At 48.7% G+C, this 24,976-nt stretch overlaps 1 protein-coding gene across 6 annotated transcripts in view; it reads left to right on the forward strand.

Moving 5' to 3' along the window:
* The window catches only part of LOC105484140 (calcium release activated channel regulator 2A), a 209,418-nt gene that overhangs the window by 177,039 nt on the left and 7,403 nt on the right, over positions 1–24,976 (forward strand). For all 6 annotated transcript variants that reach the window (XM_071072352.1, XM_071072351.1, XM_011745470.3 and 3 more), the window contains 6 exons: positions 1,314–1,359; positions 3,821–3,927; positions 7,245–7,575; positions 11,953–12,085; positions 18,039–18,120; positions 18,195–18,309. In XM_071072352.1, the coding sequence (XP_070928453.1) occupies positions 1,314–1,359; positions 3,821–3,927; positions 7,245–7,575; positions 11,953–12,085; positions 18,039–18,120; positions 18,195–18,309 (814 nt within the window). The remainder of the gene's footprint in view (positions 1–1,313; positions 1,360–3,820; positions 3,928–7,244; positions 7,576–11,952; positions 12,086–18,038; positions 18,121–18,194; positions 18,310–24,976) is intronic.

Consider the following 24,976-nt stretch of genomic DNA (forward strand, 5'->3'; position numbering starts at 1 on the left):
CCCTTCCCGGCTCCTCAAGGACTATTCCAGCGTTAGTTCTTTCTCTCCTCCATTGTCAGTTTTATCTCTTTTGAAGATACCTACAAAGGTACTCTAATTTTCTTGTCTAACATGTCTTGTCCTCACTTCCCCACCCAGCTACTTGCCATTTCTTCAACCCCTTTACAACGAAATGTTCAGAAGAGTTGTTCACATTCACTGTCTCCACTCCTTTTCTTCACATTCTCAACCCACCAATCAGGCCTTTCCCCGCCTGCTGTTCCACAAAAACAGTTCTTACCCCAGTGGCCAGTGACCTCCATGTTACTAAAAATATTCCTCAAGTGTCAGGGCCCCACGCTTGCCCCCGGCAGTCTATTCTTAGCACCACATCCAGGGGGATCCTTTGAAAAGTGGAGCCAGATCTTGACATTCCTTTGCCAGCTGCTTCACCCTCACCGCCCCCAGCCCCTTGGCTTCATATCTCATCTGGAGTAAAAATCAAAAGTTCGTACAGTGGCCCACAGGGCTGTGAAGAGGCAGGTCCTGACCACCATCCACTTTTTCTCTGGCTTCATCTCCTAACTACTTACCCTTTGGGCTCTCTACTTCCTCCTTTCTGTTTCTTGCTCACACTAGGTGTATCCCAGCACAAGGCTTTGCCCTAGCCCCTCCTCTGCCTGGAATGCTTCTCCCACTCCTTCACGGTTCTGCACAAATGCTGTCTTTGTCAGTGAGGGCGTCACTGACCACCGTAGTTGAAATACTGCTCCACCCTCTGGCTTCTTTTACTCCACTTTCCCGCTTTATTTTCTCAATAACAGATACCCCTCCACTAAAATACACGTTCTGTGAGGCAGGAAGGTTTTGTTTTGGTCATTGGTGTGACCTTGATGGCTAGAAGAGTGCCTGACATGCAGTGGGTGCTCAGGAGACGTTTGAGTGAATGCGTGCATGCGTGCATGAATGGATGAATGAATGGTGCACAGAGAGAAAGAAAGAGGGACCCCAGTGGGAAGCTCCCAGGTGGAGCTAGAATGCTGGGGTCCCCTCTAGAGGCGGTGCCCCTAATAATAGGAGAGGCCACGCATCATCCTGGTGGGCCATGGGTGTCTCAAGGGCATTCAGTCTATCCCCCACGTCGGTGTGTACCTATCTGTACACACAAACTATCCTCTGCCATTAATCACATCCCTGCGGAAGGAGATTCCACAGACTCCCTGGTCTTCCACACCACACCTTCCCCTGCACCCATCTGACTAGCGAATTGGCTGCCGTTGGATCTGTCAACTGCAAACTCCGTGTTTGAATAGATTCCCCTTTACCATCCACAGGGAAAGGAACAAGCACCTTCGGGATGAACGGGACATATGTTTTCAGGTAATTGGCCAGTTCTCCCTTACCGGTGGGGGACGAAGGGCTGTGGTCCACTGGACAGCCAGATCCATGTCGAGACTGGCCCAGCGATGTCCTGACACTTGGGATCTATTTGGCAGGATGATAGCATAAAAACGTTTTGCAATTAATAAAAATTCAGGGTGGCCTGCTGGGTAACAGTGCGTTAACAGTAACGCGGTTTCCTCTTGGCACAACAAGACGAAAATATTTGGGAGGGTCGCACATTTCTTGGATGCAGAAATGATAGTTCTATCCATGAGATGGCGCAGTTGAAATGTCATTATCGCTTCTAAACCAAAATGCTCACAGCTTGCTTCTTCATTTAAATTTTTATCTCACTGAAAATTTTCCTTTTTATACTGTCATAGACCACATTAGAAATGTGTATTTCACTGTTTTCATACTTGATTTTATGAACAATTTTTCTCTATCCTATAGGGACCCCTACTCTTCCATACCTGAGTACCATGTCTCTCTCTTTCTCTCTCTCTCTATATATATATATGTAGTATATATATAGTGTGTGTATATAATGTGTATATGTGTGTGTATATATGTATGTTTTTATATATCTGTATATACTTTCCTAAATGATGTGAAATCCTATATTTATTTAAAGGCCTTCACTGTGGACCACATTGGCTAAAACCTAGGATTCCATGCTGTTACTCATCTTCCCCTTTAAACAGGAGCCACTGGGTGCTCTGAAGGGAAGAAAACTGAAGGCCAAATTGATTGATGTGACTTCCTAATTATCAGGATGACCATCCTACGAATTTCATGTGCGTCCCTGGGCAAGTCATTTACCACCTTGGACCGTGACCCCCACTGTCACATGAGGAAAGTGAATTCCCATCCCCGCTCCATACAATAGGAATCTTTGAGAAAGATTCTTGGAAAGGGGATGTTGTTGTGTGTTGGACCCTTAGCTGAACAGTGACCTAGATATGGTCAGCAGAAGGTGGCTGGTTTGCCCTACATTAGATCTGACCTGCTTTATAATCGCACATCCTTGAGGGACCGCATTACGCCACAGTTTCTTTTCCATCACTTACTGGCAGCAGACATCTCTGCCACCCACCTATGTGTACTATTAGAGCAAGACTTAAGCCTACACATGTTTGTTTGATGATGATAATGGTTATCATTGTTTTAGAAGTAACACTGAACTTATTTTAAAACTTCCAACCAAATGTCACCCTAATCCCTTCACCTCCCTCCCCTTTACCTGCCAAACTGATTCTGCTTTGAAAGGGGCATGAAATTACAGAAGTCCTGTGGGGAATCAAAGAAAGAGGGACAAACTGAATAAGAATTGAAGATGAATTTGGAATCAGCATAGCCATACCTTCCGGGGCCCTGGGAGCATTGCAGCCCCTCCTCTCATTAAGGATCATTGGGAATCATGGGATGGCTAATTAACGAGAGACATTTCCTGCAGTCTAACTCCCCCGTCTCATCTCCTGGAAGACGTCTGTCAGGGAGCACAGGCTAAGGGGGTTGTAAACCCCTGCTCCACCCAGTTGTTACAGATGTTAGTAATTTATCTATACCCAGCCTACTTCCACCAAAAAGCTGAACTGCCTTATGCTATTCAGGAGTTACATGGACAGAACGCTGAGTTAATTGATCCTCCTGGCTAGTTACTTTCTCATTACGTCTGAGACTTAGAAATAAAAAGCGATTGGAGCCATACAGAAGAGTGTGAATTAAAGATTCACAGAGTTTTTTATACCTGTAAATATTTTTTCTTTTTTCTGTCTGACCAGGCATGGTGGCTCACTCCTGTGATCCCAGTACTTTGGGAGAGTAAGACAGGAGGATCGCTTAAGGCCAAGAATTCAAGACCAACCTGGGCAACATGGCAAGGTTCCATCTCCACAAAAAATGAGAAAATTAGCCAGGCGTGGTAGGGCGCCTATAGTCCCAGCTACCCAGGAGGCTGAGGCTAGAGGATTGCTTGAGTGCAGGAGTTTGAGGCTGCAGTGCGCTGTGATCATGCCATTGCACTCTGACCTGGGAGACAGAGCAAGACCCTGTTTCAAAAATATAGATATGTTTTTTCAGAAGAGATAAATGTTTAATGCATATTTTCTATGTGCATTAGAAATGTGTATAGAAAATATGCATTAAACACTTATCTCTTCTTCTTTTTCCTTTTACAAATGATCAGTGCTCCTGTGAATAACAGGATGGACCCCAGGCTATAAACTGTGTATTTGTTCATTTGATGAGATAACTGGAAAGGAGATGGAGGGATTCTGGTAAGGGATGCTGGCGAAAGGGAAGAGTGGGTAAATGCTAACGGGGTGACCAGAATACTGCTTACTTCCTTCAGAGTTTTGTGTAGAGCCTAGTCTATGAGGTGGGAATCTTGAGCCCTTTTCTGTTCGAACATCAGGGCAAATAGGCATGGATCTAAGGACATTTTGTGTTTCTACAGAAAAATAAGGCAGCCAAGGCAAACACAGCTGCTTCCAGGGCAAGCTGGAAAAAGAGATCTGGCTCCGTGATAGGCAAATATGTGGATGGCAGAGGGATTCTTAGGAGGTAAGTCATCTCCACTTGCTCATCCCTTCTTTAATGTCGGGCTCATTGAGAGCTGGCTCTGGGCCCACACTCAGTGCCTGCTGACCCCTTGAAAGGTGAGGAAACTGAGGTCAGCTGCACTCACTCCCCTCAAATCTTGGAACACATTCCCCTCCCTGTTCTGACATCCAAGCCAGAGGGTAATGTGCAGAGCAAACCCCCCAGGACAGACCATTGCCTTCTGAGGCTGCCCCACCCTATTGTGTGTCTGCGGAGAGGGACTGTGTAGCAGCAGAGGAGGGGGGTCAAGGGAGAGAGAGATGAAGTGTGTAGCTGGGTAACACTGTTGTCGCTGAGCAGAATGGATGCACTCGGTTTTGGAGTTGTTGTTGTTGTTGTTGTTGTTGTTGTTGTTGTTGTTGTTTGAGACAGAGTCTTGCTTGGTCGCCCAGGCCAGAGTGCAGTGGCACGATCTTGGCTCACTGCAACCTCTGCCTCCCAGGTTCAAGCGATCGTCCTGCCTCAGCCTCCCAAATAGCTGGGATTACAGAGGTGCGCCACCACGCCCATCTAATTTTTGTATTTTTAGTAAAGACGGGGTTTCTCCATGTTGGCCAGGACTGGTCTTGAACTCCTGACCTCGCGATCTGCCCGCCTCGGCCTCCCAAAGTGCTAGGATTACAGGTGTGAGCCACCGTGCCCGGCCGATGCACTTGGGTTTTTAGGAATATGACTATATTGGCTATGAAGGTTAATTAAAGTGTCAAATAGAATCTCCAATAGTTAACTCCTTTCACAGACAAGACTGGGGCCTGTGCTTGACAGATCGTTTCAATGACTTATATTTAATTAACTCAAACGTAAAGCATTTTGTTGCTCTTGGGCAGCACATGATTGAGCTTGAGTACCCAAGGGTTGGCTCGTTGCTCATTCAGAGACAAACCAGTCCCCTGCCCGCTCTTCGTTTTGGCATGTGCTGTGTCCACATAGATGGCCACAGAGAGATAGAGGCACCTGACCCTTCAGTGTCAGACCCAGAGAGACCTTGAAGACTGCAAGCATGAAATGAAAAGATATGCAAAGGGGAAGTGACTCTGGAGATGTAAATCAGCTCATCAGTCAAACCTTTGGGCCTGATCATCATGAATTCTTATTCTAAATAGCTGAATAATGAGATACAATTTGGGAGACCAATTTCTGCAACAGTGATTGGCCCGTTGGTTCCTCAGAATGGAATGGATTGACTGATTGATTGAACAGACGTTTACTGATTACCTACTGTGTTCCAGACATTCTTTTAAGTTCTGTAAAGCCTCCAAAAATAAATTAGACGTGGGTCCTACCATTAATCTCCGTTATTAAATGCTCACTTAATACATATTTATTGAGTGTCTACTGTGTGTGAGGTGCTGTGCTATTTGCTGGATATACAGTAGTGAGCAAAATGGACCTACCTCTGTGTCATTGAATTTCTGGTTGAGTGGTAGAAGCAGACAATAATCAAGTAAGTGACAAATTGTGAGCCCCAAATTCTAATGCAGACTTTCCCAAAAATAGCTGCTGTCCCTACTAATGGCAGAGAGCACTTGGTGGTAAAACCAAAAATGAACTCAGTCATGCCATGATGCAGGTATTACAGAATGGCAGTAGTGCTTGAGAATTTCCCAGATAAAAAGCTTTTTCCAATAAATCCTTTGTTTTAAGGCCTATTTAAGTGGCTATTTCTTTTCTGGTTGCACAGCCTTTGAAAAAACATGCTGTGTGTGCATACTTGCTCATGTGTACACACAAATATTCACTTTTGTGTGTATAAGCAGAGTAAAAGTAGATGGAAATACCAGTTGTGTTCTAAAACAAATAAGCACTTTATAAGCTTGATACAATATATAGGAAGTTTGCTGGAAAGCAGACTTGGCTTTTTAAAAACTGTTTTTGTAAGTCAAGGGAAAGGTGCTTTAATTGCTGCAAATCCTTTATTTTTATATCAGGGAATCCAAACTAATTCACCCTTTCTGCAAGCAAGCACTATATTGTAATTTGTCTTTCAGAATCGCAGTTAATTTCAGGATGGTGATACCTGCTTTTTTTTTTTTTCTTTTTCCTTTCTACTGTTGATCTTTAAGAGTAATATATATTTTAAATCAGGGAGCAAAAGAAAATGTATTTCTCTGTTCTGCATATTCTGTGTCCTTCATTTAGTTCCTTTCTCCTTTGGCCCTATCACCCCATTGCTTCATCCCCATTCCATTTTCTTTTCTAGTCTGCGTGCATGTGTGCATGTGTGTGTGTGCGTGTGTGTGTGTATTTGTGTGTGTCTGTGTGTGTTTCAATTCTGGACTTAAGGTCCTCCCTGTCAAACTTCCCTTAAGACAATTTCTGTGAGGCCTTTGCTCTCAAAACCTTCTGAAAGTACAGACTCTGCATTGACCCCCACATCCAGTTCCCTCCTTCCCTGCACTGCCTACAGCTTCTCCTTGCCCTTAGTGCTCAAATGCTTCTAGAAGCAAGTGTGTGCTTAGGCCTCTGAGACCATTTACTCCTGATTCTGACTTCCAGGGATACAGAAAGAGGAAGAGAAAGGGAGAGGAAGGAGAGGTGGATGGGGATGCTCTGCCTGGTTTTCTTCTGACCCAAAGCCTCCTGTCCAGGGGGCAGCTGCCTGTGAACCAGCAGACCTGCTATATCTGGAGGTGGGGGGCCCTCCCAAAGCAACAGCACCCCTCACACTGCTGAGGATGTTTTGCAAACATGTCTGTTTTTATGTATTGTCTTATTTGTGAATAGACAGAGCAGATGGGCCACATTTTACAGCAAGGCCTGTAGAGTTGAAGTGTCTTACCCAAGGACACACAGTTAGTAATGGCTGGCGCTGGGAGCAGAGCCAAGGCCACCTGCTAATGTTAATCAGGGTGCTTTGTATCTGAGTCTGAGACTTCTTTCTTTACAACCTTTCCTTCTCCTTCATAGCAGCCTCACAATTTGTAAATGATGTATTTATTTGTGTCATTATTGCTTTAGTCCCCTACTAAATCAAGTATTCCATGAGGACAGGAATTATGTCCATCTGTAAATGGCATCTGTACTTAATGCTTGGTCGTCATCATCATCATCATCTGTGTCATCATCTGCCTCAGCAGTGGCAGCAGGCACTTAGTGTAAGCATGTTGAGTGAATGAGCTGCAGAATGCTGGCTGGTTTGTTCTTCCCTTTCCCAGAGTGCTCTTCTCCAAAGGTGTGATGCTCCCTGGTTATCTGTTTGTCACAAAAGCCGTCATGCAGCCCGTGTTGAGATATTTTGTGAAATCCTCCCAACTCTTCTCTCTTCCCCGCCCCAATAGCCAGTCAGAGGAGGAGGAGGAGGTGTTTAGCATCCCAAGGAGAAGCTCCCTGGGCCTGAGTGGATATCCCCTAACAGAAGAGGAGCCAGGAACCGGGGAGCCAGGCCCTGGGGGTCCATACCCCCGGCCTCTCCGCAGAATCATCTCCATTGAAGAAGACCCCCTGCCCCAGCTCCTGGATGGCGGCTTTGAGCAACCCCTGAGCAAATGCCCAGAAGAGGAAGAGGTCTCTGACCAAGGGGCACAGGGACAAATCCAGGAGGCCCCACCCTTGAAACTCACCCCCACGTCCCCCCGAGGGCAGCCTGTTGGAAAAGAAGCTGTGTGTAAGGTAAGGGCTCATCCTACGTTGGTTCATGGACATCGCTTCTATGATCTGTCCCTTGCATTTGAGGCCAAACGCCCGAGAGGCAGCTCAGGAGGTCAGATGCTGCAGGTCCAGTGATTCACCACATCTGTGTCCTCCAAATACCACTTTCCCCCGCTTAGCTGAGTGTCATGCAGGGAGACCCAGGGATCCGGATAAATTCTCCTTAAACCTCCATTGTGTTTGGAATAACGCTCAAAATCCTTAGGAAATTGAACACTCGAACAAAGGATTCTTAGCAAAGCAATTTTACTTCTGCGCAGAGGGGTGCCTCCTTGGCCAGTTGCCATGAGAGCACACCTGAACGAAGGGGCATGAGATGCATGTTTATTTCTGATGCAAGTCCTGCCCTGTACCCTTTCCCCATTGGCTGGAGTCGGGTCGTACAATCTAATCCCGGTTGGTTAAACATTTGATTTTTAAAGATAGGGTGGGCACGTAAAAGAAAGTGGAGGGAAAGGGCAAGGGGTGTCTGTAATGAACCAGAAAGTTCGTCCTCTTTCCAAATAAGAAAAGGAATGTGAGCTGGTACTGATAACACTTGGTACTGTGGTGTGCCTGGGCATCTAACAAAGGCAAGAAGGAAAAAAAGGAGAAAAAAGCCAGGGGAGGGGGGGTACTATGAATTAAAGAATAAAAGATTGATCAGATTATTTGAAAAGAAACCTCATCCTATCACACAGTTGTTTGCCCCATTCCCGACCCTGTGCCCTCTCTTCTGACTCGGATTCAAAAGCATTAATTGAGCACCTACTTAAGATAGACTGTATGCTAGGCTCCTAGCATGCAATTTCATATACTTTTAAAGTTGCATGCTTTGTAACTGCTCTTAGCAGAGCCAGGCCCTGCTTTAGAAAGTTTGCATACCATCATTTTTCTCTTGGTTCTTAATCAGCGAATCCCACTTTCATTCCGACATTCCCCGCCTGCTCCTCTCTTCAGTGTGACCCTGTACTTCCCACCAGGCCTTCCTGCTAAATTCTGTAGGAAAAGGGAGACCATATGAAAAGTGGCTCCCCTGGCTCATGGTGATAGATGCTCTTTGCCTCGTTTGGGACTCAGGCCTCGGAATAGGCTCCTTGAGCCCTCATCCTGCACTCAGCCTTCTGGAACAGCTTTAGAACGATCCACAACAGTCTGAAAGAGGCTCCAGCCTGTACGCCACCGCAGCCATTGAGAACTGAGCCTTTGCCACCTTGAACTTTTCCCAGTGGCTGCCTTAGGGTGTGAGCTACCTAATGGACTTCCTGGCATAGGTTACCATTCTCAGACCAGGATTAAGACTCATGCCTGCAGATCACTCCTCAAGGGCCCTGGTGCAAGGGGAGAGTGGAGAGCTGGGTGGCACCAATGTGGGGTCCCCCTCCCTCCTGCATGCCCTTCCGCATCCCCTTCAATGCACAGACCTACACTTGCTGGCGGTGGGTACAAGTAGGGTCTTATATAACTCCAAGATGTCCCCCTAAAATGTGAAAGAAGTGTCATGAGGTCAGTAGGAGCTGAGGATGAAGAAAAAGGCTCAAGCATCTGCTCAAGCATCCGCTGTGGCATTTTATCCTCACCGCTATCTGATGAGTCAGGTCAGACATTTATTCTCCCCATTGACAGGTGGGAAAGTTGGAGCTCAGAGGGGAGAGGCCAGGCCCACAGTGATGGGGAGCCCAGCCCTCCTCACCGAGCTCTCTCACTTCTGTGCGTCGTGCTGGGGACAGAACTGCAGCAGGGAGGAAGTACGATTTACTGGCAGCCGCACCACAGCTCCAGCAGGGAAGGTATGCTCGTTTGAAGGCTCCTGCAAGGCAGGCCCTCCCATATAAGGCTGGTGAGGTGTAAATTGGTACAACCCTTCTGGAAACCCATTTGGTAATATGAATCAAAAACTTAAAAATAGCACATCCTTTGAACCGGCACTTCTACTGCTGGGAATTCTTCGTAAGGAAGTAACCAAAATCAGACAAAGATTGAACTCAAGAATGCAAGAGTTATTTATAATAGCAAACAGTTGAGAGAAAAATGTCCAATAATAGGGACATAAGGCATAGTATATTAATTCACTAGAATATTATACAGCTGTTAAAAATATTTTCAAAAATCTTTAGTGACTAAAAAAATTGTAAGTTAATAATATATGATAAAGTAGGATAAAATTATATGTATCTCAAATTTCTATAAATAAAACAAAGATGATATTTTAAAAAGCTGAAAGGAATGCATCAAGATATGAATTGTGGGCTGGGCATGGTGGCTCACACCTGTAAAAGCAGCACTTTGGGAGGCCATGGTGGGAGGACAGCTTGAGGCCAGGAGTTCAAGACCAGCCTGAGCAACATAGCAAGACCCGGTCTTTACAAAAAGTAAGAAAATTAGCCAGACGCATTGATGCATACCTGTAGTCCTAGCTGCTCCAGGGGCTGAGGCAGGAGTTCTGAGCCCAGGAGTTCAAGGCTGCTGTGATTGTACCACTGCACTCCAGCCTGGGCAACAGAATGCGACCCAGTCTCTTAAAAAATAAAAAGATATGAATAGTGACCACTTCAGGGTGGTAGGGTAGATTAGGAAGAATTAATTTCCCCTCTACTTTTGTGCATTTCCTAATTTGAAACATTAGCATAATTTTATTTTTTTAAGGCTTATTTTTTACATTAAAAAGCATGAAAGGAGGGAGGATGAGAAGAGATCTTCTGACTTGCCAGCCAGGTACTGCTTCTCCAGCCCCCTCCCCGCAATCCAGCCATCTTATTTTCCTGTGGCAGGTGGCCTGTCCCCCAGAGGGGACAGTGGGTTAAGTGCATGAACATACCTGAGAGTTTGCTGCCCCTGTGAGGTGAGTCCTGCCTGATGCTGAGCCGTTGATGTGTCTATGGGCAAAATAAAAGTGCTCTGCCTGAGGAGGGGCGGTGGCCACAGGGCTAAGGATCAAGCAACACCTCTCCCACCAGGACCATTTCCTGCCATCCTGGGTTTCACCTTCCCTGCCCTGTACTGTGCTTGGGTGTATTAGATCGATACACTGAGTTTTAGTCTCAAACAAATAACAATTAAAGGTACAGGGACCAGCAGAGAATTGGTGCCCTTGTGCATGGCATGAATAAAGAAAATGGGGCAGGAGGCATAGTTTTTGAGTGCAGGTTGGTGGTTATTTTTTTTTTTTAACTTTTAGTTTAAATTTTTGTAGTTGACCTTGAATTCTCTCCTAAATACTGCATGGAATTGATTTCTCTCCAAAAGGCAGTTAATGGCTTTTTATCTGAAACTCAAGTACTGCTAATACAACTGCCACTACATTATAGTATTTGCTTAATGAGAGGAGCTAATTCCCCCAAATTCACTTTGAAATAGATTCAAAAGAGCCTCCCCATGTGATCAGGCATCGCTGAGCTGGGCCTGAAGGCGCGATGCCTGCGGTTGAGTGGCAGGTCCCTGGAGTGAATGATCATTCCTCAGCAGCAGGCTGTGCTGGAAGGCGGCTCCTTACTCTACCTCCTACTTGCTTTTTGTCCTAGGTCAACTTCACTCCCCTCTGGGCTTTCATGTCCCAGCCCTTTCCCTCTGCGGGGCCCAAGAGACAGAGCAGCAGTGACTGACTGACTCTGGGAAGCTTTGCCCAGCAGCCTAGCATTTCCCAGCTTCCTGAGTGGAGACCCTCGTGCCTCAGTTACACAAGGAGGATGGCGGTGCCTCGATGGGAGCTGATGAGATGCATGGAGAGCAATATTCAGGGAGGCCAGAGCATTCTCCGTTTAGTCCAGGCTGCCAAGGATAGGGCTGAAATAAGGAACTCCCTGTCCCAACCTGGGACGTCTCTGTCCCCGTGATGTGTATAAGCCTTCTTTCATCCTTCTCTCCTTCTCTCTGCAAACGCCCCACCTTGTCCTTCCCTACAGAAAAAATTCCTGCCTCCTCTTGGAGGAATTGTGGGCTGGGCATGGTGGCTCACACCTGTAAAAGCAGCACTTTGGGAGGCCATGGTGGTAAGGCCCCTCCTCTGCGCCCTGTCGCACTTGGAGCACTGAGCTGTCCTTATCCGTGAACGTGCTGCCTCCTCCACCCCACCGGAATCCAGGGTCGGCGTCTGCCTCCCTGCCACAGGAGGCGGACAGCACATGTCACCTGGGTGGCTGTTTCTCCTCCCTCCTGCGGATGCTGGAAAAAGCCTCCATGCCCCAAGACCGACTATGCTCACTGCATTCTGAGGCTGTGGCAGCCTCCCTGGTGCAGGTCTGGAGGCCGGTCTGCACCCCCTGAGGGCCACTGTGGGGATGGGTGAAGGGCCTCTGGTGGCTGGGGCAGGGGCTGGCAGGACCATTCCCTGCAGTTGGTCAGACTGTGTGCCGTCCGCAGGAGGAAAGCTCTCCCTCTGCCCCCGACCGGCTCTTCAAGATTGTGTTCGTCGGCAATTCCGCGGTGGGGAAGACGTCCTTCCTGAGGAGGTTCTGTGAGGACCGGTTCTCCCCAGGCATGGCGGCCACTGTGGGTGAGTTCTCCTCCCTGAGGGGGGTCCCAGGCCCATCTCTGGGAAAGGACTTTATGAGAAGGAGGCCCAGGGGAGGGGGCATTAGAGGCCCATTGGAAGGGCCACGGGGATTGGCCGATAGGGATGCTGGTGTCTGCTGTGTTCAACAGAGAGGCTGGGAGGGGCAAGATGAAGCCGCCTCCCCTCGCGCTGCTACGCTCACCCTGTGTGTGATGGGACCCCGGAGTACTTCGTAAATCCAACCCTGGGTTTACGGAACTAAATTTGGTAAAGGTAGATTTGGGTCCCCTTCCCCGCTTCAATGAGTGCCCCCTTCCTTTGACCACTCCTCCCCGCTGTCAGCAGGGCCCTGGGTCTTCCTGCTCCCCCAGAACTGCCTGGGACTCCTCCCGAGACCCACATCCGGCCACACATGCCCCTGCCTTCCTGAGGGCCTGCTACATCCTGGCCTCGCTCCTGGAAGGCTTCTTCACATTGTATCTGTCCTAAGTCCCCAGCCTGCTGGGTGACAGCTGGACTTCAATGTGGAAGCTCATTAGGCTCAGCCATTAATGGATGATCATGGCTTAATGTGTTCCCACTCTGGGTGATATTTTATTTAAATAGAGGCCTTTAATCCCTTCACCCACAGTTGAGGGTTGCATTGGAATATGTGGTGAGACCCAAGGGCATACGGACCTTTTAGCTTGAATCACTCAACAGGAAGGTGAATCACTCAACAAAAAACAAATACATTGCATGCCTGTTCTACCAAGCTGATAAGTCAACTGTACTTGAAAATGTATTTGTATGACCTGAATATTTACCAGAAGCTTTTATAGTCATCCTTTCCATCTATCTCCACAACAACCCTAGGGGACAGGTACTGTTCAGCCCAGTCAACAGATCAGGAAACTGAGGTCCAGAGAGGTTAGAAGCTTGTTCACATTCCCATCAGTGGGTTGGTGCTGATATCTTCCCCTCAACTACCTTCTATTCCATGCCATAGTGTCCCTCAATTGAGTTGTATGCACTTAGCGCCCCCTGAGAGGTGAGGATGCTTATCTGCCTCTGGAGGTGAGCAGAGGTTGGTGCAGGAAGGAGGGGGCTTCTGAGGTTCAGTAAGACATCAGAAGTCCTGAGTCCTCATCCAGGCCCTGCCACTGACAAGCTGCGTGACCTCAAGAGGATGTGATGCCTCTTAGGGCTTCAATTTTCTCTCATTTGAAAAATGAGAGGTTGCAACTGGGTCCCTGTATGTCTGTTTTTGCACTGCTATAAAGAAATGCCTGAGACTGGTAATTTATAAAGAAAAGAGGTTTAACTGGCTCATGGTTCTGCAGGCTGTACAGGAAGCATGGCTGGGGAGGCCTCAGGAAACTTACAGTTATGGCGAAAGGCAAAGGGAAAGCAGGCACGTCTTACATGGCCAGAGCAGGAGGAATAGCGGACAGGGGAGGTGCTACAAACTTTTAAACAACCAGATCTCGTGAGAACTCTATCATGAGGAAAAGGGATGGTGCTAAACCATTCATGAAGGATCCACCCCCATGATCCAATCACCTGCCCCAGGACCCACCTCCAACATTGGGGATTATAATTGAATATGAGATCTTGGTGGGGACACAAATCCAAATCATATTAGCACCCTAAGACTGCCTCCAAGCCTAGGTCTCTGACTCAACCATCTTTGACCTTTGGCTGTGTGACAAGCTGGTTCTACAAGACCAACTTTGAGCAGCCCAGAGGCCTGCCTGGGGAAACTCCATTTTCCTTCTCTTACCCTGAACTGACCTTTCTAACATTTCTCCCAGAGAGGGGTCTGTGACTGTGTGCTTCAGGTGTCCCGTCCTTCCTGCCGGGCCTTTTCTTACACTGTTATCACACCTGGAATATCTTCCCATCCCTTTCCTTCTGCTCAACTTCACCCAGAGACTGAGAGCATCCCAAGACAAAAATTGGGACCCAGATGGGAAGAAGCACGAGCCTACAAACCAAACCCAGAAGAGCCTGGCCACGTCTGGTCTCGAGGGAGGGGCAGCTGGGAGTGTGCTGAGTGTGGTAACACAGGAGACAGCGCCTGGGAGGTCAACTTGCCCTCCCTGAGGGCATTCCATGGGGGAGGCCCTACGGTCTTGGCTCTGGCACAGGCCTAGGGGAGGCAGGGAGAGGGTGCCCAGCCCGCAGGCCTCAGAGCCATGTCCCCCGAGCAGTGTGCATGTGGCCTGCCTCTCCTGACAACAAAATCAGGGTCTGTTTATATTTTCAACTTGTGGCCCTGAGATGGAAGGCCCTGAAAAATAGAAAATCAGACTCATTTGCACTTCCCAGGAGGCCAATTATGGAAACACCCTACAGTTTAGGAAGGGGAAAAAAAAAATCAAAGGTTCCAAATCAGGATGCCCTTCACCACACCACTCCACACATGCTCGAGCAGCAGCTCAAATTAGTTTCCCTGCCACACTGCAGGCCCTGCTCTGGGACACATGTCAGGAAGCAGATGTCGCACCAGCCACCTGCAGGCTGCCCCCTTTAAAGAGATATAACAGCCACAGAGTCACAGCCTCTCGGGCCAAAACTGCCCACCCCCAGAACAGGACTCCATCCAATCTCCTGTCAAGGGCAGCAGTTACAGCCCAGTGGCAGGGCTTTGGCTGTTCTTCCAGCTCACCTCCATCCTCCGAGGGGTCCTCCAACTTCCTGGTCTCCCACTCCCTCATGAGAGCATGTTTTGTACTGGACCAGTGGCTTGTGTGAAATGCAAGTTGCTACAGTGTGACTGGTGACTAGGGCACCCTGCCTGCCCCACCCAGGGCCCAGCCTGCTCCTTCAAGAGCAGGTGCTTGAGCCCTGCAGGCATCCTGGAGACAACACTGATGGTTTTTGCAGAATGCTAGATCTGGAAGGAACCTTAGGAATGGTCTAATTACATCCTCTCATGTTGTAAGTGAGAAAATGGAGATCCACAACAGACTGATCATTCGAGTTAACCAAACTCCCTGGAACCCAGGACTCCAAGTCCAGCGTTCTTCCCACTACACCACACTGGTGCACAACCTCCCTGCATTAGGTCACAGGCCAGAACCCAAGGTGTTTCTTCCAGAAGCTGTTTCTGGCAGAATGCCCCAGCCCTTTCTTGGCCACCGGTCCAGTGTCTGTCCCACTGCCCATCTCTACAGAGAAATCCCTGTAGCAGCTCCCTAGGGTATTTCTCCAGAGCAACTTGCTGCCACTGCTCCCCATTGCTCCTGCCTTATGACAGCTCAGGGCTATCACCTCGAGAAAGGTTAAGGTCACCCTCCTGGCAACCATCAGCCCAGTGCTAACCCACACCATCTCCACAGCACCTTTCAAGGTGCCAGGAGGCTCCTGACTTGAGCCATCCTTCGGGAAGCAATTCGCTTGCAAACAAGGGTCACCTCGATGTGATAGTTGAATGTTCCAGCCGCACCTAAAGATTGTGAACATCCAACTTAGCCCCTTCATCCCTTCATACCTCCATCCCACTGCTGTCTACCGATGAGGAGGGAGAACCCCCGCAAAATGAGCTGCACCCATGGTCAGTGGCAGAGCTGAGACAGGAACGCACAACACAGGTCTCTTGCCTCCTGGGATTTCAGAACTGGTGGTCGTCTTTAAATCAGTTTAATCCAGGCCCTCCGGTCCCCACTTATTCTGTGTTACTATCCTGTTGGACTTGTGTTCTCTGGCTTCATGTTTGCACACGCTGCCTCTTCATCCCCACCCCCTCGTCTTCTCCTTGTGTCCCTCACACCCAGCCCCCAGGAGCCTGTTTATCTGCTTCCTCGGCCTGCCTGTCTGAGGCTGCAGAGAGAAACACATCACGTGTTCAGCAGGGAGTCTCACCAAGCTCACCACGGCACCGAGCATTTTTCCAGCACACTCTTTTGCGCATCTCACTCCTCGCCAGAGACAGCTGCCTGTCCTCCAGCAAAGCACCTAGCCCATGAGGTAGAGCAGGAGCTGAGGGCAACCAAGACCCAGCTGCCCCAGCAAACTCCCTGCCGCTCTACCTGCAAGCCTTACCAGCAGGCAGAAGGCTCTGTCCTCGGGGAGCACTGGCTGGTTTTGGATCTGGCCCTGAAACTGTATGACCATGGATGCCTTTCCCTTCAGTTGTTACCAGAAAGCAGGCAGCCCCTTCTGTCTCCCAGAGCACAGACCAGGAAAGCCCCTCCACTTCTAGCCAGGAAGAAAACGCACCCTTGGATTCACCTTCCAGCCACTGTCATCTGTTTTGCTGGGAGCACTTAGTCCTGGGCCTTCTAGGTGAAACAAAGCTGCCCGTGTCCTGTGCCCTGAGTCTGGCTCCAGGAGTGGCAGTCAGCCTCAGAGCTGGGATTGCAGCTCACCTGGCTACCAGACCAGCTCGGGCAGGGCACGACTGCTCATGACTCGTGCCTCATCTCTCGGTGTGTGTGAATGTGTGTGTTTGAGTATATATGCATGTGTGCACATGTGTGTGCAGATAACTCACATGGATGTCACAGGGGGACTCTGTGAAGGTAGAGAGGCAGCACATAGAAACACTGGAAATAGCATTCTGTTAATGGGAGAAATCACTCTCAGCCCAGACAATCGCAGTCCTCTCTGGCCCCCGTCTGTGAAGCTGAGGGCCTCTAGACTCCCTGCTGCCCCTGACATTCTGGAAGTGGATGATCCCCCCGCCTCTCCTCACTCGTGAGTCCTTAATGCAGTAGCCTTTGCCCAGCAGCAGCGGCTGGGATGACCTTTTCCATTTACTGCCTCTTTGTTGTCTGTTTGGTCTCTTCTGTCTCTCTCTGTCCAAGCTGCTGTAGCTGTTTGTCTTCCTGAGCCCTCCAGAGGCCTTTCTGAAGGTTGTGGGAGATACCCTAACGTTCTAAGATCTCGAACTTATGGTGCTGGTGGTGGGATGTACTTTTGAACCTCTTTATGCCTTTGCGAATATTCTTACAGGATGCAGGAGTGGAGAAGACCTGTATTAAAACGCCTGTGTTGAGGTCCTGACCTCTGAGAGCTGCTGTGGGGTGCAGAATGCACTTCACTGACCTTGCCCCCTCTCTCTGGGGTTGAGGACCCCAGGTAGGGTCACACCCCTGGAGAGATGGTTGTGAACAGCCCAGTGGTAGGATTAGGAGCCCTAACCCATGTCAAGGGTGAACGTTGCCTGTGATTTTTTTCTCTTACCCCTTCTGTTCTGTCCTTTCCTCTACCTGCCAGTTCCTACCCTCCTCCTCCTGTTCCTCCTCCCCTCCTTCTTCTTCCTCCACATACCTTTGGATTGGTTGATGGCGGCCATCCCCGTAGGACATTTGATTTTTACTAGGGGGCCTTTTAAAGGATTTTAGGTGAAAGAAAAACAAAGAGAGAGAGAGAGAGAGAGAAGGAAGGAAGGAAGGAAGGAAGGAAGGAAGGAAGGAAGGAAGGAAGGAAGGAAGGAAGGAAGGAAGGAAGGAAGGAAGGAAAGAAAAAGAAAGAAAGAAAAGAAAGAAAGAGAAAGGAAAGGAAGGAAGGAAGGAAGGAAGGAAGGAAGAAAGAAAGAAAGAAAGAAAGAAAGAAAGAAAGAAAGAAAGAAAGAAAGAAAGAAAGAAAGAGAAAGAAAGTAAGTTGGGGGAGAGGGAGGGAGGAAGGGGGAAGGAAGGAAGGAAAAGAGGGAGGGAAGGAGGGAGGGAGGGAGGGAAAGAAAGAGCATATGGCTTGTATTACAGTGAAGAGCCCGCAGTTCAGAGTGGTTAAGTGATCTGATCAAGGTTCCACAGCTAATAAGTGGCAGAGACAGGACCAGAGCTGAAGCCCCATGCCTGCCCATCCAGTGCTCTGTTCCTTTCTCCATTTTGCCTCCCACGAGCTGCACAGGGAGGGTTGGCACCTTGGGCCTGATGTGATTTCAGACATTGGAAGCCTCGTTTTCTGATGTGGAAGTGAGGTGCCCTGGCCCAGGGCAGCCTGACAGGCCCATTTCACCCTGCAGGCATTGACTACCGTGTGAAGACGGTGAATGTGGACGACTCTCAGGTGGCCCTGCAGCTGTGGGACACGGCTGGGCAGGAGAGGTGAGGAGCTGCTTGAAGTTCGGGGCTCCAGAGGGAAGGTCATACATGCCTGACCCGTGGCCCTTCTGTGGCAGGTACCGGTGCATCACCCAGCAGTTCTTCAGAAAGGCCGATGGTGTCATCGTCATGTACGATCTCACAGACAAGCAGTCGTTCCTGTCGGTCCGGCGGTGGCTGAGCAGCGTGGAGGTGAGCTGGCGACCTTCGTAGGAGCATTTAGGCTTGATTGTAGCTTCTCTTTTCTTCTCTGTCCACCTCCCACCCGAGCCTCTGCACTTTCAAAATCTGATTCAGAACTTGCCTTTTGCAGGAGCAAACTGATGCAGGCATTTGTTCCTCTGTTCATCCGAGTTCCCGGTACCAGGCTAGTTCCTGGGGACCCAGAAGACAGACACAAGACAGACACAGTCCCTGCCCTCGTGGAGAGAGGGACACGGAAAATCCAGATTATGCCAGCAGCTGTGTCGTTGCTGGGCCATGAGTGAATGGGACTGGATTGGGAGAGGGGACATAGTGGAGTGTCAAGGAAGGGTCCTGGAGAACTCAGTGTTTGAATCACAACCAGATTCTTCCCTCATTCTGACCAGCACCTCTCCCCACCCCCCCGAGTCTTTCCAGCTCCAGTAGGCCCAGCTATGCCCTGCCCAGGAGCCACACCATGCAATGTTTGGGGGCCTCTGTCACAGCTCTTCACACAAGAGGAGGTTGATCCAGAATGTGAGGGCTCCAGGCTCACCTCAAAATCAAGGGTCTTGGCAGGGCCCAAGAGCAACTGTGTTATCTTTGCATTCTGAATTATCTGGGAGACTCTACTTTTATGATTCCTACTTGCAATGTGTCGCTTTGTACGTGCTTTTTAAAAGTTTTTCCACCACTCCAATGCAGGCTTCTCAAGGCCAATGCCAGTGTGGACAAGCTACAAATTGCTCTTTACCAGGCCTCGGCTGATTCCTTCACAGAACAGCCAAGTAGGATGTCCCACCCCTTCCACCAGCAGGATTCATGGTTTGTTCATTTATTTGTTAAAAACACCTGCAGGCACTATTCTAGGGCCTGGGAGTCCTAGCAGTGAATAAAAGAGACAAAGCTGCGGCCCTCATGAAGCTTATGTTCAGCTCTCTGCTCCAAGTCCATAATACCTTGCATATACTGTCACATACTTACCACGCTGCTACAAATCGCTTCTTTTTTTTTTTTTGAGACGGAGTCTCGCTCTGTCGCCCAGGCTGGAGTGCAGTGGCCGGATCTCGGCTCACTGCAAGCTCCGCCTCCCGGGTTCACGCCATTCTTCTGCCTCAGCCTCCCGAGTAGCTGGGACTACAGGCGCCCGCCACCTCGCCTGGCTATTTTTTTGTATTTTTTCTTTTTTTTTTTTTTGAGACGGAGTCTTGCTCTGTCACCCAGGCTGGAGTGCAGTGACCGGATCTCAGCTCACTGCAAGCTCCGCCTCCCGGGTTTACGCCATTCTCCTGCCTCAGCCTCCCGAGTAGCTGGGACTACAGGCACCCGCCACCTCGCCCAGCTAGTTTTTTGTATTTTTTAGTAGAGACGGGATTTCACCGGGTTAGCCAGGATGGTCTCGATCTCCTGACCTCATGATCCGCCCGTCTCGGCCTCCCAAAGTGCTGGGATTACAGGCTTGAGCCACCGCGCCCGGCCTACAAATCACTTCTTTACCAGCCTGTGTCTCCGTGCTGCCTAAGAACAGAAGCTGCATCTTCGTTGCCATAACCTGGGTGCTTTGCGTGAGGCCAACAACTACTGGATGAATGAATGGATACCACATTGCTCTGAAGGCAGAATCTTGGAGTTGTCGATGTCTTTGACCCTTTCGGCTCTAAGATCCGTGATCCCTTTCACCCAAATCTGTTTCTCTGTAGTTTCGCCTGTCTAGGTCACCCATCTCTCTCTTGTTAATGTGCATCCTTCTGATCACCAAGAAAAAATAAGGAACAGAATGGAAGCCAGATTCAAGGGTTTCTCAAGAATTTGCCTAATACCTATTATTTCTCAAAATTACTGTGCCTAACACACTTATAAATGAGAAAAATGCAAGTTTTGAAATGTAGCTGGTAGATTGCCTATACACCAAACTAATAATAGAAGCAAATGGTATGGGTGAATCCGGCCGTAATTCCTTTCTAAACTTTGGAGTTTATGACATGATTTTTCTCTTCTTTTCTTTTTTTACTTTTGTTGTTGGCAGCACCAAGCAGATTTATCTTCCTTACAGAAGTTAAGCACCAGGAGAGAAGTTAGGGATTACCTAATCCAAGGGTTTCCAGACTTTCTTCCTTGGAGCCCTGGAATCAGACTGACATTCCCCAGAGATAGGGGGCGGCAGGGAAAGGTTTAGTGGTCATGGATCCGGGTCCCTCGTCCCCCATCTCTGTCAGAGCTGCCTTGCCTTTTTCAGCATATTGGAGGTCAAGTACAATTTTGTTAGACAAAAGGGATTCCCTTTAAAAATCTCCTGTCTAGTATAGCCATCTCCTTCAAAAGTGAAGAAAGGGAAGCCCTAACTTCTCCAGGGTCACCTGTCCTTTTCACAGACATTTAGTTGTCCCCCAATATCTAAATTTTGGTGTGTGCTAGGGCTAAGCCTCCAGGTGGTCTGGGATTAATGGGAATGGATGGTGACAAATTCGTGGAACTGTGCTCTCTGCTGTCATTAAGGGGTGTCATTTCTAAGGCTCCTGTCTGGCACAGAGCCTGGGATCTAGAAGAAGACATGGAACAGTTTGGTGGTGGAGGTGAAGAAATCTCAGAAGGCCATCATCACAGCTTGAAGCATGAGTTCAGTCATCCTCCAGAAACGTTCCTTTGTGGGACAGGGCTGAAATGCATCTGCGCCGTGTGGCTGCTAAGAGGCCCATGGAAGCCTTGGTGTGTCTGTGGGCTCGGGAAGCCCAGCTCAGCTGGGGAATCTATCCATAGTTAAATCAGAATGGTTTATGTGTAGACAGGGCTTTTCTACGTGATTTGTAGTTTGCGTTTTTCCTTTTTTTTAGATATTAGCCAAAAATACATTTAAGCTCTAATTGATGATTCTAAACCTGGATGAACATCAGGATCACATGTGGAGCTTTTTAAGGGAACAGAGGCCAGGGCCTTCTCTCCCAGAGTGATTCAGGGCCTGAAAAAACAAAACAAAACAAAACTAGCAGTTCCCCAGGGAATTTTGATTCTCAGCCACCACTGTTCCTGGCCTAAACAAGTGCTCCTTGAACCCTAATGTATATGGGACTCTCCTGGGGACCTTCTTAAAATGCAGTCTCTGCTTCAGCAAGTCGGGGCTGGGATCTGCCATTCTGTGTTTCTAGCAAGTTCTCACGTGAGGCTGATGCTGGTGGTCCAGGGATGACCCTTTGAGTAGAAGAGCTCTCGATCATTTTCAAAGACGCCTGTGACCCCTCACCAGGAATTTACTAAGCCTCTACGGCATGTCCAGCACACAGCAGGAGCTCTGGGACTCAGCGTGATAGACCAGGAAACGCGTTCAGTTCAGCAGCGCAGAGTTTCAGAAACAAGCGCAGGAGGCTGTGTCAAATGGCAGAGTGTGTGTCAAAGGTGTGGAACGGTGGCATCAGAAATGCAATTATGCTCTAGATTCTTGAAAAGCTAAGTCATTCTGCCTTGGCAACCAGCAATCAGAGGTGTCAGGTGATAGATTAAAACTTGACACCTAATTTGATCTGAGGGGAACTGAAAATAATAAGTACCTTATATTTGTGGAGCACCTTCTTTTTCCAAAGAGCTCCAAGCACTTTACCAACTCCCTCGCCCGGAGATGGGAGGGTGGAGGGGGAGCTTTAATAACAGTCTTCAAGGTTCTGAAGCCTTATTAGTAAGTGAATGGTGGCCAGCTGTTCACAGTCCCCCTTCCTCCCTCAACCTGAAAAGCATACAAGGAAAAAGGGCTTCAGTGGCTGTACGTGTCTGCATGGGAAAGACTTACTCTTGGAAGAGGTTGTGTGGGGTGGGAACAGGTGCTCGGGGGAGGTAGTGGAGCTCCCTGAAAGGAAGTTCTTACTATCCCATCTTGGTCACTTCCTGGCCATGAAACTTTGGCCAATCATTCAACGAGGAAGCAGACCAAATGCCCCCTCCTGGCCCCCAAATTCTACAGTGTATGATGGCATCTGACTCTGTCTCTGGGAGGCCAAGACGGAGCAGGAATGTGTGTGGTGAGAAGATTCTGGAGGGTCCTTCCAGCCCAGAGGGAACCAAAATCCTTTGGTGCAAGAGAGCACCGGTGCTGCTTGATGAGGTGGGAAGGCTGTGGCCTTACCCTTGTTCTGCTGTTTCACCCAGCCCAGACAACTGTACCTGGCCTGCAGGCCTTCTGCAGAAGAGGCCCAGGCAGGGCCCAGACGTACTCTGTGCCGATTCTTCGGAGTGCCTGATGGGAAGTCACTGCAGGCAGTCTTTCAGCCAACTCGGCGTTTCCAACCCACCCCCGATTTCTTATCTCAGTTGGGTAGAATTGGTTTAACCATTCCAATCTGGAAAAGAAACTAGTCAGGCTCTAAGGCCCCATGTGTGGCCATGGGACAAACTGGACATCAGGAGACTCTGGGGCCTGTGTCGGGTAGAGAAAATAGAATTTAGAACGCCAGCCTGTACAAGCCTGTATGGGCTGGTATTTCCCCCAGAGCCAGATTGCTGGCCCCCAGTGTCTGCAGTCCTGGGATGCTGAACTTCTTGTTGAGAGCCTCTTGCCGTTCTGATAGCACTAGATTGCTAGGCATATAAGTCGAGGAAGTGAAATAGAATTGGCAGAGTTAAGCCGAATAGACCAGTGTTTCCGAGCTGGAAAAAAACATGGAGATTAATCTAATGCAACCTCTTGTTTTATAAGTAAGAAAAACTATGATCCAAAAAGAGGAAGTGACTTTCCCAGAGGCGCCCACACTTGTCAGCAGCACCACCCGATGCAGAGCTAGGGCTTTGCCACACTGCACTGCTTCTCTCTTGTCCTGTGGTCCATGGCTGAAATCTGCTCCTGAAAAGCAGGTGTTCATTTACTTTTCAGTCCTTCTTGCTTCTCTCTCAAAGCAGGACAGTTCTTCAGCTCAAGGGGTCCTGGCCCACTTCCCTCTCCCTTCCTGGGCTGCTAGCTCAACCTCATTCTGCGATCTTTGTCATTGGTAACAATGTACAGCATGGTGCAAAAAATAGTTTGATTTTTTTTTCTCCACGTTCCAAGTTGAGCTTGAAGTGCTGGCAGTTTAAAACGAACCACACAAATAAATCTTGTTTTGACTCATAGTCCAGGGGATGGATAAATATGGAAACCCCCAAGATATAATTTTGCAGTCATTTTTTTCTTAGCATAACTGCATGCTTTAATATGCTGAAAAAATTCTTGCTCTGGCTCCAGAGAAATAGCAGCACTATCCCAGCTAAGTGCTTTTTCATGCCTCCTACCAAATAGATATTAAAACATACACACACGCACACACACACATGCACACAGGCAACAACCAACCAAGCCCAACAGCTGCACATTCTGAGCTGAATGCCAATCCACGGCTGCAAGTTGACAGCTCTTGTTAAAGTCAGAGATGGGTGATCTTTTGAATTTCAACAAGTCTGTCTTCCAACAAGCTCAAGTTCACAGAAAGTCAGCTGAAATGACTGAAGGTGGAGGGAGGGCTCTCTGTTAGAGGGTCATAGAACAGAACCTGGCTTCAGAACAGGGAGACACAGAAAAGAGGAGAGACTCAGATGAGTCACATGGAGAGATGGTGACAGAGCTAGGGCAGAACCCACGTCTCCTAAAGAGAGATTGTGTGCCCGATGAAGGAGCTGAGATGACTTCACTGCAACCTGTCACACCGATGGGATTTTTACCAACATCTCTCACAGTCTCAACATCAGAGTTCGAGTAGACCTGAGACCTGTTCACCAAAGCCCTAGGAGGCTTGAAGGAGATGTTGCTTCATCGAGGAGGTAATTTTGAACATCTCGTGCCAAGTGGCATGCAGGCTGAAAACCTAGTTAGGTATGAGAAAGGTATAAAGTTTAGACAGATAGTTCAAGACTTTTGGGGTTGAAGTCAGAGAGGACCAGGAGATACCTACCCCAAGACCAGCTCCTCTCCCTGCCCCTGTGCCAGAGACTGATGACCCGGGCCGGGGAGATGGTGACTGACTGTGATAGTTAGCACACTCTCTGGTCTTATGGACATTCTCGTTTGTTTTTGCCAAATCTTTGGAGATGAGTCTAATTCTCCTTTCTCGGTGGCAGGCCAGGGTCCCTGGAGGGAAACGAGTTGTCCAGAGTGGCTGCGTAAGAAAAGAACAATACAAAGAAACCGCAGCTCCTGCTGGATGCTTTGCTTTTAATTTTTTTTTCTGCTCCTTCTAAGCTCCTTTATTTTTATATCCAGGAATTGCTTTGGTGTTTTTTTGTTTTGTTTTGTTTTTTGTTTGTTTTTGTTTTTTTGTTTTGAGACAGAGTCTTGCTCTGTCACCCAGGCTGGAGTGCAGTGGCAGGATCTCGGCTCACTGCAACCTCTGCCTCCCAGGTTCCAGCAATTCTCTGCCTCAGCCTCCCAAGTAGCTGGGATTACAGGCACCCGCCACCACACCCAGCTAATTTTTGTATTTTTAGTAGAGACGGGGTTTTGCCATCTTGGCCAGGCTGGTCTTGAACTCCTGACCTTGTGATCCACCCACCTCGGCCTCCCCCCGCAGAAAAGAAGAAACCTGCCCTTTCTTTTCCCAGGAGGGAAGAGGCACCATTGCTGTTTATGGTGCACAGGACCCAGATGTTGGGTTTATGACCCATTCCCTACCTCATCCTACTGGGTCATTCAGTATCCATCATCCCCTCTGCAAGCCATCGCCCA

This window comes from Macaca nemestrina, chromosome 10, assembly GCF_043159975.1.
Source record: "Macaca nemestrina isolate mMacNem1 chromosome 10, mMacNem.hap1, whole genome shotgun sequence".
Taxonomy (NCBI): Eukaryota; Metazoa; Chordata; class Mammalia; order Primates; family Cercopithecidae; genus Macaca; species Macaca nemestrina.